The sequence below is a fragment of the Lingula anatina genome, chromosome 1 (genome assembly GCF_051362555.1).
Source record: "Lingula anatina isolate TDL-2025a chromosome 1, LinAna3.0, whole genome shotgun sequence".
Classification (NCBI taxonomy): domain Eukaryota; kingdom Metazoa; phylum Brachiopoda; class Lingulata; order Lingulida; family Lingulidae; genus Lingula; species Lingula anatina.
Window position 1 is genome coordinate 6781718 of NC_141767.1, and position 13501 is coordinate 6795218.

Below are 13501 nucleotides of genomic sequence, written 5' to 3' on the forward strand. Positions count from 1 at the left end.
AGAATGCAAAACGAATTCTTCTATGTCAGAGTGTAGGGATTCTTGTGCGTGTGTGAACATGCACATTTCTTGTTTGTTATCACGTGTATGTCTTATAATAACATTTGGTATAGCTTTCCTGGAAAGATATGGTTGGTCCTGAAAAGGACCGTTTGTGTAAATCACCGACTTGCTGATTTACTTGGAGCTGGTGTACTTGGTGACGGCCTTTGTGCCCTCACTGACAGCGTGCTTAGCAAGCTCACCGGGCAGCAAGAGACGGACAGCAGTCTGAACCTCTCGGCTGGTGATGGTGGAACGCTTGTTGTAGTGGGCAAGGCGGGAAGCTTCACCGGCAATACGCTCAAAGATGTCATTGACAAAGCTGTTCATGATGCTCATGGCTTTGCTGGAGATACCGGTGTCAGGGTGCACCTGTTTCATCACTTTGTAGATGTAGATGCTGTAGCTTTCCTTTCTCTTCCTCCTTCTCTTCTTGTCACCACTACGTGCGGCCTTAGCCTTACCGGCTTTCTTGGCGCCCTTGGAGCTCACTTTGGGAGGCATGGTACTTGTATTCTACCGTACAAATTGAACGTTGAATACTGGCAGAAGAGAGCGTTTTGTATTTATACAACGCGTTATGCAAATAAGGGGATCCAGCGCTACACGTTGTGAAATTCACAATCGGATTGGGTGAAGTTCCCAGCGCGCAACAAATGCAGCGTCGAAGCCGAGGCAATTGAAAGTAGCATATGTCTTATAGGTATAGCTTTCCTGGAAAGATATGGTTGGTCCTGAAAAGGACCGTTTGTGTAAATCACCGACTTGCTGATTTACTTGGAGCTGGTGTACTTGGTGTGCTTAGATAGAATATTTTATGAGTAATTTTACTAGTACTTATCTTCATTATATAAAGATGGTAATGCACTAACTGTATTGTATCATCATTTGTATTTCATATTGTACAAGGTCATGACAATCTATGTACCAGTACAGAAATAAATTGAATTGAAATAAATTGAAATTAAATTGACTTCATGAAAGCACTTAGTCTACAGTCCAAAGTGGTCTCATCATAAACGAAAACAACGTGCGTATGCTGTTATTTTCAACTTCTTGACAGCAGTTTATTTATCAAAACAAGACGTTATCTTCAATGAGGTGTCAAAGCAATGATCTGATTGCAATCAAGAAGCTGACAGCAATTAAGGTGTCCTAAGATTTCAATCAAGTCTGACATCAAGGCACTTTTGATACTCAATTAAGCACAATACAATACGAGCCTATATCATATACTTCTATGCCTATATGAGGTATTCACCATGGCAGTCAAACCGTGCTCGTTATATCATTAACAATATTAATAAAAATACGTTTCTGGAAGGAGGATGTGAAGCACTTGTTTTGTATCATGCAAAACCACATGTACCTATAGTTATTTCATGGCCCCTGTGGTACCAAACAATCTATGTAGAGTTATGCAAATTAGAGGCTCGTATGTTGCACAGTGAGAACGAGGGCAAGTTAAGCGCTCTCTTTACCTATTGGCAGTTATTTCGACTATGCTGTCTTATTGGACAGATTTGCGTGCAGCACTGAATCCCCATCGATGGCTATAAATACCTATTTTGAACAAACTTTTACTATTCTTTGATCAACTGTCGTATCATAAGAAAACGTACAAGATGTCTGGACGTGGTAAGGGAGGAAAGGCAAGAGCAAAGGGGAAGAGCAGATCATCCCGTGCTGGACTTCAGTTCCCAGTAGGCAGAATCCACCGTCTGCTCCGCAAGGGTAACTATGCCCAGCGTGTTGGAGCCGGTGCCCCAGTGTACCTGGCAGCCGTCCTGGAGTATCTGGCTGCTGAGGTCCTCGAGTTGGCGGGAAATGCTGCCCGTGACAACAAAAAATCAAGAATTGTCCCCCGTCACTTGCAGCTGGCTGTCCGCAACGACGAGGAATTGAACAAGCTGCTTGGAGGCGTCACCATTGCCCAGGGTGGTGTTCTGCCAAACATCCAGGCTGTCCTTCTCCCCAAGAAAAGCAAGGCAGCTGCCAAGTAAATTGCTGTTTGCAAATTTACAACAAACGGTCCTTTTCAGGACCAACCACATATTCATAGAAAAGCTACGCCAATGAAGTTCATTACGAATTAATTTTCACATCCCAAATACTCTCTCGTAATGCTAGACGCGATTAATCCCACTATTCTCTGTATATCGTGAATATGAAACCATAAATAAGAATTGGTCCTTGTCACCCAGAAGAGTGAAAAATCAAGTTTATAATTGATATCTGCAAAATCAACTTTGACTTAATCACTGGTGACAGACAGCTGAACTAATTGTCACAGTGTCATGTACAAGCCAAGCTTTGCTGTATTGTAAACATACACATTCATTTTATATATTTATTTGCACGCGTGAGAGAACAGAGGATTTTATTGTCTTCCCAGGAGTTAAGAAGCACAAAAAAACATATCTATAGGCTCTAATTTGTTTATGGGATCTGTCTTTTTTCTTTTTTTTTTTTTTTTTCACAATATTGATAAATATTTCTGATGAAAAGAGCATCTTTTGTCTTTTTTCCTTCTTTTAATAAAGGTACGAAAATTATGTTTTAGGTGTCTTTTATTTAATTCTGTATAGGAAAAGGTAGACAATTTAAATGGCCCGCTTTTCTTTTACCTTTTTCTAACACTAACACTTACAGTTACCCTTTACTGCAAAAAGAGTGATCATTTTCTTGCAGAAAAGCAGTTTTAGCACTCAATATACATGTTGTATGTAAAATGATATGGGCCTGCCCCTAAATGGCTTAATTTGATAACTGTTTTAAACATGTACTGCTACTTTTAGGTAGCTTATTAAACGAAAGAATTTTATGAAATCCTTTTTCATTATTTCGCAAAGGCAAAAGAAATCCACGACTGTCTCAATTTTAATTTAGTTTTTAATTTTTACTATGTCTAAAGTTACATAATGTAAGGAGCCCTAAATGGTAACATATATGCTCCAGTAACGTATGTTCCAGGTCATTTAATTTTAATTTTTATATCGGTTTCCCTATATTTTGTAGTGATTCAATCATGGTATATTATGCATAATGTAAATATGTTTTTGTAAATATTTAAACTGTAACTCCACCTTTCCACGGAAAAAGCTCATATCCGATAAAATAAATATATAATTGATAAAATTACTAGAAATTTGGACAGTTTGTTAGTTTATGTGAAGAATCATATTCCCTGCACTGTATTAAAGTTATTTATTCACAGATTTTGGAATTTCTTTTCAAATCTAATGAATGTTGAATACAGCAAAATGTATTTCATTAGTTTTTTATTAAACAAATATATAAATGCATGTTATGAAGGAACCAAACTGCCAATGTGCTGTTTTATATCCAAATACAGGACTGTGTTATTTTGAAATTAGATGATAGTTGATGTGATAAATGCACCTGAAAGAAAAGTTAAGACGATCCTTGATGTTAACGGTTGGTGGAGATTTTGCCTATAATACGAGTACAACAATATTACAAAAAAAAAAAAAAAAAAAAAAAAAAAAAAAAAATGGTGTAATGACTTGATCTTTTCAACGGGGAAAACTTTGCATTTTTTTTTTTTTTTTTCAATTTATTTTTGTGGTGCTTTTGCTGTACAGATAAGATGGCCTGCCATTCAGTTTTGTTGTCGAAACCCAATAGGAATGTTTCTCCTCTCTTGAAAGAATACATGACTTTAAAAGTACAGCATCTGTAAAATTCAGAATTTCCCCCACTGAAAAGATCGAGTGATTACAGTAAATGACCTAAAATACTGCAGTACTAAAACTTGAACCAAATTTTAGTATATAATAAGCATGTAAAATGCACTGCTAATGAAAATATGTAAAACAATTAAAAATCGAGGATCTGCACACTGGCATGCCTTTGCAAACCAGAAAACCGACTTCTTTGCTACTCATTATAGCGCATTTGCTACTCATTATAGAGATAATTAATTGTGAATAGTAATTCTTTCAAATGCATTATCAACTATTGATTTCCTTTTCATCAACTTTAATTATTTCAGAAGAAATTATACGAAGACAATTCAGGGTGGACAACGTACGTCAGCACTAATGGTTTAGCTTTTCTGATTTGTAGTGGTCCTGAAAAGGACCGTTTTGTTGAGAGTAAAAGCAGAATTTAAGCACGCTCTCCGCGGATACGGCGAGCCAGCTGGATATCCTTGGGCATGATGGTCACACGCTTGGCGTGGATGGCGCACAGGTTGGTGTCCTCGAAAAGACCAACCAAGTAAGCCTCGCTAGCTTCCTGGAGGGCCATGACAGCAGAGCTTTGGAATCTCAAGTCTGTTTTGAAGTCCTGGGCGATTTCACGGACCAGGCGCTGGAAGGGGAGCTTGCGGATCAGAAGCTCTGTGCTCTTCTGGTAACGACGGATTTCACGAAGAGCCACGGTACCGGGCCTGTAACGGTGAGGTTTCTTCACACCACCGGTGGCGGGGGCGCTCTTACGAGCGGCCTTGGTGGCCAGCTGCTTCCTTGGGGCCTTGCCACCAGTGGATTTACGTGCAGTTTGCTTGGTACGAGCCATTGTTGTTCGAATTCGAGTTCAAATAACTTGAATGATTTGGGGTATATGCTACAGAGATTTGTAATATAGCGGTCTATTTGGTGATTGGATGACCCAAATTCCTGTCCTATTTTGAGCGCACCTCATTGGATGTATTTTCATTAAAAAAAAGTCATTGAATATGTATAACTACACGTGTGCGCTTTAAATATGCAGCATTGAATCCGAGGCAGAGTGAAGGAATGACATATTTCTGCATGTATCACCAAGTTTAGTGGATTTCTGAAAGAAATAAAAATTGGCAATATAAATATAATTAATTCCCACCAATTAAGATCCAACTTCTGTAACGTTCTTAAAGTGATCTCTCTTTGCTAAGAAAAACATAGTTGCAAGATAGATGAAATGTGTTTGAACTCTACGATTTGCCCAATCATATCACTCTACAAGCACAAGTGGTCGTTTTGGCCAATCAAGTTAAGATTTGGTGTTGAAGATCGTTGGCGTCGGATAGGTGAGTATATAATACGAGGCAACCTTCGGCGATTAAGCATATTTTTCATTGCTAACAGAATATTCGATCAACATGTCTGGACGTGGTAAAGGAGGAAAGGGATTGGGAAAGGGAGGCGCCAAGCGTCATCGCAAAGTTTTGCGTGACAACATCCAGGGTATCACCAAGCCAGCCATCCGTCGTTTAGCACGCCGTGGTGGTGTCAAGCGTATCTCTGGACTCATCTACGAAGAGACCCGTGGTGTCTTGAAGGTGTTCCTCGAGAATGTCATCCGTGACGCAGTCACCTACACCGAGCACGCCAAGAGGAAGACCGTCACCGCCATGGATGTCGTCTATGCTTTGAAACGTCAAGGTCGCACTCTGTACGGATTCGGCGGTTAAGCAAACTTCTCATTGAGACAAACAAACGGTCCTTTTCAGGACCAACAAATATCAATGAAAAGCTATGCCAATAAGGTCGAATTATTAGACGTCTGCTGGCCACTATATGAGCATCCCCGAATAAAAACAAAACCTATTATATTGGAACCTAGCTTGTGCGTCTGTTTAACTCATTATTTTACATACGCCTTTTAATCGTTTCAAAATAAATTCAAAGTTTTAGGCGAACAAGTCCCCCGTGTAATAGCAACAATGTACACAGATGCCTAATCTACCCTGAGAGAAAGTACAGTAAAGATAGCTTGCTCACTATACCTTTTCGTGTGTTGGCTTTACAGTGCGGTATTGCTGATGTGGGCTATATACTGCACAGAAAGCTCTTTTTGGTCTGAAAAGCTGTAAGCCACTTTCTACTAGACTGTCGTCATCAATAAAAGAAAAAAGTACTATTTCATACTCTCGATACGGCTTTTCAATGATCACTGACAGATCTCCCGTAGAAAAAAATCAACTTACGCTTTTGCAACGAACTTCTAGGTGTACATACTAGACCAAAGATGTGATAAAAACTCTATCCAGAAGTTTAGGGAAAGATTCAGGGACAGAATAACACAAGAATGACAGAGAGAGAGAGAGAGAGAGAGAGAGAGAGAGAAATAACCAACACCAAGTCCAAATTGCAATTTTATTGTCAATACAAGAACAAATATGTGAAGGAAAGATACTTAGATACAATTAAAGATAGAGATAAATACACCACTTTAACTCGATTCCGCATAAGTGCACACAACCTATAGGTATGGAAACAGGTAGACATGAAAGAATTTCTCAAGCAGAGAGAATTTGCAAAAAGTGTGATTCTGGGAAAATAGAAGATGAAATCCATTTCCTAGTGTCTTGCCCTCTTTATACAGATCTCCGATATGATCTTTATTCACTGTACAAAAGACAATATAGTAACTTTGAGCATCTTACCAGAATGGATAAATTTATAACACTAATGACTGGTTAGAAGAATGAACATATATGGCCACTTAGGCTCTGCCAAATATGTTTTGCTTTTTTTCTTACAAGTAGTCATACTATATCACTATGTAAAATAATTGCTATTTATTTATAATTGCATTCCTATAGTACATTTTCATCTACCATGATGTAGATGCATACGATGCAATGAATAAAGCAAAGCATATATATGAAAACAAGCCGGCAATACCGAAATCTAGAGCTTAAGGTGGCCTAATCCCAATCCAGTCAGCTTCATGCTATGTCAGCAAATTGAGCTGGGTACAATGGATCGTCATCAGCAATAAGTGCTAAGGTAACCACTTACAACAGATAATAAATCGCCCTGGGTAGGGTGAATCTATCTATTAAAAGTAGACTCTTACCTGTCGCAAAACAAACTCAACATAAAAGAGAACATCCTGAGATTTCAAGCCTCTAAGCTACTACTATTCTTCACAAAACCATTGATTACCTTATAACAGAATTGATTTCGTTTAACAAATCGTTCAATGCAATCATTAAGCAGCAATCAAACACGGTCCATTTCAAGGAGAGGAGACAAGATTTCACTTAATTTTCACCAACTAAACAATCATTAATTAATTGATAATGCTGTTATTGTGAAATCTAATTCTGTCTTAGCAAAGTTAAGTAAACTGACAGAGCCCATGAAATAATCTATAACGAAATTTTGATATCTTATTCAGTACAAACAGAATGGAAGAAAATCACGGTAAAATTGTCTTTAAAAAAAAAAAAAGCTATTATTTCCTTTTTATTGATTTTAAAATTTGTCTTTCTTGTTGTAGATGTTATTCATAATAATATTGTCAACTGTGCTGAAGTGCATGCTTAAGGCACTTTATTTTTAAGAGAGAATTTTTTAAAAGTATTTTATCTGCCACTAAAACCATAGTAGCTCCAATGTCCTGTAGCTGCTAACAAATAATCAAATAAAAACTCCAGAATACACAGTGATTTCACCTAATTTAAATGCATTTGTCAACATATTGTATGTGAAAATAAAAAAAGGAAAGCGTGTGCTAATCAGCAGTGTAATACATAACAATTAAGTAATATTTCCACTTGTTACTGTAGATTACGTATGTTATGTCTTTCAAATTCAATTGTGTGCCGGGGATCATCAAGGCCTCTACTTTTCAAACAGCTGATAATTTACTTATTGGTTTAGATGTTGAGAAACATGCCCACAATGAGAGCAGAGACAATGCTATACTGTGTAAATAAAAGATTGTAGAATGCAAAACGAATTCTTCTATGTCAGAGTGTAGGGATTCTTGTGCGTGTGTGAACATGCACATTTCTTGTTTGTTATCACGTGTATGTCTTATAATAACATTTGGTATAGCTTTCCTGGAAAGATATGGTTGGTCCTGAAAAGGACCGTTTGTGTAAATCACCGACTTGCTGATTTACTTGGAGCTGGTGTACTTGGTGACGGCCTTTGTGCCCTCACTGACAGCGTGCTTAGCAAGCTCACCGGGCAGCAAGAGACGGACAGCAGTCTGAACCTCTCGGCTGGTGATGGTGGAACGCTTGTTGTAGTGGGCAAGGCGGGAAGCTTCACCGGCAATACGCTCAAAGATGTCATTGACAAAGCTGTTCATGATGCTCATGGCTTTGCTGGAGATACCGGTGTCAGGGTGCACCTGTTTCATCACTTTGTAGATGTAGATGCTGTAGCTTTCCTTTCTCTTCCTCCTTCTCTTCTTGTCACCACTACGTGCGGCCTTAGCCTTACCGGCTTTCTTGGCGCCCTTGGAGCTCACTTTGGGAGGCATGGTACTTGTATTCTACCGTACAAATTGAACGTTGAATACTGGCATATGATGTATAGGTATGTGTCGGCGAAGCCGACACGGGAAAGTTACGAAGTCTCGTGCATTAAAATACAAGAGCTTCTTTCAATCCCCAAAACGTGTTTATTGTCTTCTACCTCTATTGTTTGTCTGTACGTGGTTTTGGCCTCGCTTGGAATTTTTTTTTTTTTTTTTTTTTTTTTTTTTTTTTGACCGTCTCTTTCCAGTTTGCGCGCTGGCCGCCCCTTCCAGCTTGTTAATTTTTTCCAGATGTTTGTTAATATAAATATTTTTATATGTAATATACATATATTATATACCTTTTTTCCTCCGCCTTTATAGTATTATTGTGTTTTCTCATTCCATTTCCTTGTCTCTGGTCATCGGGAGCCCAGATGTGTTTATCCTTATTTTGTGGACTGAGGTTGCCCTTTTCAGGGTTGTATTTTTCCTTTCTTCCTCCGGTCATCGGGAGACCGGGGTCGCTACCGTTAGACCGTTTCATATGCACAATTTGTACCATTATTTATATAAGTCAAGGGTAGTATTTTTGCCTGGTTTGCTTAATATTATGTTTTTTAGCTTAAGTTCTTTGAATAGATGGCTATTTTCGAACCTGCTAATTGTTTTTGTGCCCAGAAAAAATAGTCTGCTTGATATATATTCAATGTTGGCCAGCTTGTGCAGCGTTACGATCGAAGTTTTTGTTGGTAATTTGAGCGCTATTCGTAGCGCTCTATTCTGGATTTTTTGCAGATCTTTGAGCCTTGTCTTGTTGATGCCAGCTAGTATAACTGCCCCGTACTCAAGTACGGGCCGAATGAAGGATTTATATAGTTTGAGGAGGCAGGCACTCGATGCCCCCCAGTTTGTTCCTCGGAGTCTTATGAGAAGGCCAGTTCTTTTCCTAGCTCTTTTCACTGTGTTGTCTACGTGTTTTTTGAAACCTAGTTTTCTGTCGAATGTGATTCCCAGCAGTGTGACTTCCTCACATGTTTCTAATCGGTCGCCAAATAATGTGAGGTTAAGCTTGGGTTGTTCATTTGATTTTGAAAAGATGATTAATTGTGTTTTCTTGGTGTTTAGTTTTATCCGCCATAGAGAGCACCATAATTCGAGATCCTTTATCACGCCCGTCAGTCTGATTTCTATGCTTTTTACATTTTTGCATGATGTCCACATGCCTAAATCGTCTGCAAATTGAGAGACCTCGGTGTTGTATCTTGGGTTTATTGGTAGGTCGTTCACATATATTAGAAATAGCAACGGGCTGATTACAGACCCCTGAGGCGTGCCAGCATTGAGACTAACATATTCGGATTCCTCGCCTTTGATTCTGACCTTGATCTTTCTGTCTTTCAAAAAAGATGACAGCAAGCGGACAATCTTAACTGGCAGGTTACTATTTGCTAGTTTGTACCTTAACCCAGCGTGCCAAACTGAGTCAAAAGCCTTCTCCACGTCCAGCATCATAGCGCCCGTAACCCAGCCTTTGTTTATTGCCAGTTGTGCACTTTCAGCTAGTCTTAACACATGTTCCATTCCTTCTTTCTTGCTCATGTACGCTCTTTGCCATTTATTGAAAAATTGGTCATTTTCTAGTTTTTCTTTTATTCTAGTGGCGATTATTCTCTCGAATAGTTTGCCTAGGCAGCTTAGCAGGCTGATCGGTCTATAATTCGTTGTTACTTTGTGATCTTTCTCAGGTTTGGGTATCATTATACCAGTCGCTTTTTTCCATATTGTGGGGAAATATCCCAACTGCAGACAGTTGTTATAAATGTCGCATAGTTTGTTTTTCAGACATACAGGCGCTTTTTTAATTATCCCGTTTGTTATTGTGTCGTCACCTGGTGACGTGTTTTTTGTATTTTTCAGATTTCCGTTAAGTTCATCTATTGTGATTTTATCTAGAATTTTGTGATCGTCCCCTTCTTCTAATGTCGGGTTAGATAAGGGATCGAATTTGTGTTTGTCTTTACCGACGTAGTTTTCCACCACCGCTTTAAAACCGTCGTCGAATATGACCCCCTCGTGGGTGTTATGTATCTTGCCAAGGGTATTTGCAAATGCATTTGCTTTCTCCGCATCGTTTGTTGTAAGTTGCCCATTTTCTTTGAGTACAGGCTTTTCAGATGTTTCTTTAGCTTTGCCAGTGCTAGTTAGCCTTTTAAACATGTCCCAGAAGGTCTTGTCCATTTTTCTTTCATTTAGCATAGAGGTAGCGGTTTCCCAAGCTTTTTGTTTTTCTTTTTTGATGGCTTCTTTGACCCGTTTTGTCATATAGTTGTACATGATTTTATAGAAAGGGCCTTCTTTCTTTTGAGCCAGGCGTCTTAGTTTTCTTTTCAGTTTTATAAGCTTAAGGGTGTCCTCGCTTACTCTCCATACATTTTCTCGTACCTTTGTTTTTGGGCATGCGGTTTCAAGTGCATTTACTAGTGTCTCGGTCACATTCTCACAAGCTTCGTCTATTCCAGTGGTGGTAGGTGTGACTGCGTCGCCATTTAGATTTTCAGAAATTAGATGGTCAAACAGTGGTTGGTTTATTTTTCTTGTATTCCGCCGTAAGACAGTTGGTGCTCTTGCTATTCGGTTATTCTGAATGATTTTTACGTGTAGGGGTAGATGGTCGCTACCGACGTCTTCACCTACATAACAGTCCGCTATTTTCGAGTAAAGTTGAGTCGTGACAAAAGCCATGTCCAGCGTATCAGTATTGCCATTAGTGGCCATGTGCGTAGTTTCGCCATTATCATTAAGATTTATCAGATCTAGTTCCTCAGTTATGTCAAAGAGAACGTTTCCGTTATTGTTCGTTTTCTTGCAACCAAAGAAAGCGTGCTTACTGTTAAAATCGCCTATAAATAGACAATTTTGATATTGATCAGTAAAGTGCTTAAATACTGCTTTGTCAGGGGTTGTATGAGGTGGGTTATACAGTGAAACTATAGCCGTTTTTATTTGATTTATCGTAGTTTCTATCCCCAGTATTTCAGCATTAAGGTTGCTGGTATTGATAGCTTGGAACTTTACATCTTTCTTAACGAGTATAGCCACTCCGCCTCCATGCGCATCTCTGTCCCTGCGCAACACCTGATAGCCGCTCACAGATATTTTTGTCTTCTCACTCAACTTTGTCTCGTTTATGCATACGATGTCAGGTTTATGCTCTACCAGATATTCAACTAAGAGTTGTTTCTTGGTTTTAAGACTGTTTATGTTGATATGCATCAGGTGTGCCGCCATCTTTGGGTAGGGGTTTGATGCGTGTTAGTGTGTTTGAGTCTGTTTTACTTAAAGGCAACGTGGTGGATAGTTTCACCATCTATGCTGACCTTGTAAGTAGTTGCTACAGCCTCTGCTATGTCTTTACATATGTCGCTTTCGTTTGCCTGTATTTTTAGTCTTTTTGAAGTCACTTTGATCAGTAATTTGGCTAGGCATATGGCCAGTTTGATAGATTCAGCAACATTCCCTTTCTTGGCATTGTCTATTGATATGCGTTTTTGTTCGGTGTTCATTTCTTTTTTATACACCTTGCATCCTTTGAAAGATGCCGGGTGTTCTTCTTTACAATTGGCACATTTGCGGGTGCTTTCTTTGCACTCCTTATGACTGTGCGCCCCGCCACAGTTTTTGCAAGTCTCGGCTGACTTGCAGTGTTCGGCTACGTGCCCGAACTGTTGACACTTGTAGCACTGTTGTACTGGTGCTGTGTTGAATACTGGCAGAAGAGAGCGTTTTGTATTTATACAACGCGTTATGCAAATAAGGGGATCCAGCGCTACACGTTGTGAAATTCACAATCGGATTGGGTGAAGTTCCCAGCGCGCAACAAATGCAGCGTCGAAGCCGAGGCAATTGAAAGTAGCATATGTCTTATAGGTATAGCTTTCCTGGAAAGATATGGTTGGTCCTGAAAAGGACCGTTTGTGTAAATCACCGACTTGCTGATTTACTTGGAGCTGGTGTACTTGGTGTGCTTAGATAGAATATTTTATGAGTAATTTTACTAGTACTTATCTTCATTATATAAAGATGGTAATGCACTAACTGTATTGTATCATCATTTGTATTTCATATTGTACAAGGTCATGACAATCTATGTACCAGTGCAGAAATAAATTGAATTGAAATAAATTGAAATTAAATTGACTTCATGAAAGCACTTAGTCTACAGTCCAAAGTGGTCTCATCATAAACGAAAACAACGTGCGTATGCTGTTATTTTCAACTTCTTGACAGCAGTTTATTTATCAAAACAAGACGTTATCTTCAATGAGGTGTCAAAGCAATGATCTGATTGCAATCAAGAAGCTGACAGCAATTAAGGTGTCCTAAGATTTCAATCAAGTCTAAGTCAGTGCTTCAAGTGCCAAAAATTTGGCCACCTTGCTAAACAGTGCGAATCGCCTGAAGCCTGCAAAAACTGTGGTGGTGAGCACAACTATAAAGATTGCGTATCTGACAGCAAAAAATGTGTCAACTGTCAAGGAGCCCACCACTCATCATATAAAGGCTGCAAAGTCTTCCAAAAGGAAGCAATCGTTGAGCAAAAGAAACAATCAATAGAAGCAATAAAAAGTGCAAACCCAAAAAGTATCAATGATGCCATCAAACTAGCCATCTGTCTGGCTAAAGCCCTCATAAAAATCACATCTAAAAGGCTGAAAATCCAAATCAATGAAAGCGACATATGCAAAGACATTGCTGAAGCAGTCACTACAACTTATAAAGAAAGAATTGACGGCGAAATCATTCATAATGTAGCATTCAGATAAGAAGCTACAACCCACCTGTAAGAGTCTACTACGTAACAAAAATGACTCACATAATACATATTAATATAAATGGCCTCAGAGCACACAAACAGCTCCTCGTAGAATATCTATCAGAACACAAACCAGACGTGGTTCTCTTAAATGAGACCAAACTTAGTGAGAAATCAAAAATATCCTTCAAAGGGTATGATATGACCAGAAAAGATAGAAACTCACGAGGAGGAGGCGTGGCCATTTTAGTAAAAAAAGGCCTACCTTGCCAAGACATAAACACAGACAATCTGACAGCCGAAGTGCTGAGTATTGAGATCAGTATACAGAAATGTAAAACTGCTATTGTCGCAATATACAACCCTCCAAATACTAATCCGAGCAAAGAAGTATTCAGTTTCTTCACAAAACAATATACCCACTGTCTGTTCATGGGA

At 39.0% G+C, this 13501-nt stretch overlaps 5 protein-coding genes across 5 annotated transcripts; 2 read left to right on the forward strand and 3 right to left on the reverse strand.

Annotated features, from left to right (window-relative positions):
- Window positions 1-129: 129 nt before the first annotated feature.
- On the reverse strand, window positions 130-702 carry LOC147763879 (histone H2B, gonadal). Its single transcript, XM_087017555.1, has one exon. The coding sequence runs from the start codon at window positions 544-546 to the stop codon at window positions 178-180; it is 369 nt and encodes a 122-aa protein (XP_086873681.1). The 5' UTR covers window positions 547-702; the 3' UTR covers window positions 130-177.
- An 18-nt stretch (window positions 703-720) lies between these two features.
- LOC147763880 (histone H2A) lies at window positions 721-2093 on the forward strand. Its single transcript, XM_087017542.1, has one exon. The coding sequence runs from the start codon at window positions 1668-1670 to the stop codon at window positions 2043-2045; it is 378 nt and encodes a 125-aa protein (XP_086873668.1). The 5' UTR covers window positions 721-1667; the 3' UTR covers window positions 2046-2093.
- Window positions 2094-4027: 1934 nt separating this feature from the next.
- On the reverse strand, window positions 4028-4893 carry LOC147763881 (histone H3). The gene has a single exon (XM_087017536.1). The coding sequence runs from the start codon at window positions 4582-4584 to the stop codon at window positions 4174-4176; it is 411 nt and encodes a 136-aa protein (XP_086873662.1). The 5' UTR covers window positions 4585-4893; the 3' UTR covers window positions 4028-4173.
- A 190-nt stretch (window positions 4894-5083) lies between these two features.
- Window positions 5084-5612, forward strand: LOC147763882 (histone H4). The gene has a single exon (XM_087017561.1). It carries the CDS (start codon window positions 5150-5152, stop codon window positions 5459-5461), a length of 312 nt encoding a protein of 103 aa, XP_086873687.1. The 5' UTR covers window positions 5084-5149; the 3' UTR covers window positions 5462-5612.
- Window positions 5613-7854: 2242 nt separating this feature from the next.
- On the reverse strand, window positions 7855-8488 carry LOC147763883 (histone H2B, gonadal). Its single transcript, XM_087017549.1, has one exon. The coding sequence runs from the start codon at window positions 8269-8271 to the stop codon at window positions 7903-7905; it is 369 nt and encodes a 122-aa protein (XP_086873675.1). The 5' UTR covers window positions 8272-8488; the 3' UTR covers window positions 7855-7902.
- Window positions 8489-13501: the final 5013 nt, after the last annotated feature.

Coding starts and splice junctions, on each gene's coding strand:
- LOC147763883 (XM_087017549.1), bottom strand. CDS start 8,271: ATGCCTCCCAAAGTGAGCTCCAAGGGCGCCAAGAAAGCCGGTAAGGCT.
- LOC147763879 (XM_087017555.1), bottom strand. CDS start 546: ATGCCTCCCAAAGTGAGCTCCAAGGGCGCCAAGAAAGCCGGTAAGGCT.
- LOC147763882 (XM_087017561.1), top strand. CDS start 5,150: ATGTCTGGACGTGGTAAAGGAGGAAAGGGATTGGGAAAGGGAGGCGCC.
- LOC147763880 (XM_087017542.1), top strand. CDS start 1,668: ATGTCTGGACGTGGTAAGGGAGGAAAGGCAAGAGCAAAGGGGAAGAGC.
- LOC147763881 (XM_087017536.1), bottom strand. CDS start 4,584: ATGGCTCGTACCAAGCAAACTGCACGTAAATCCACTGGTGGCAAGGCC.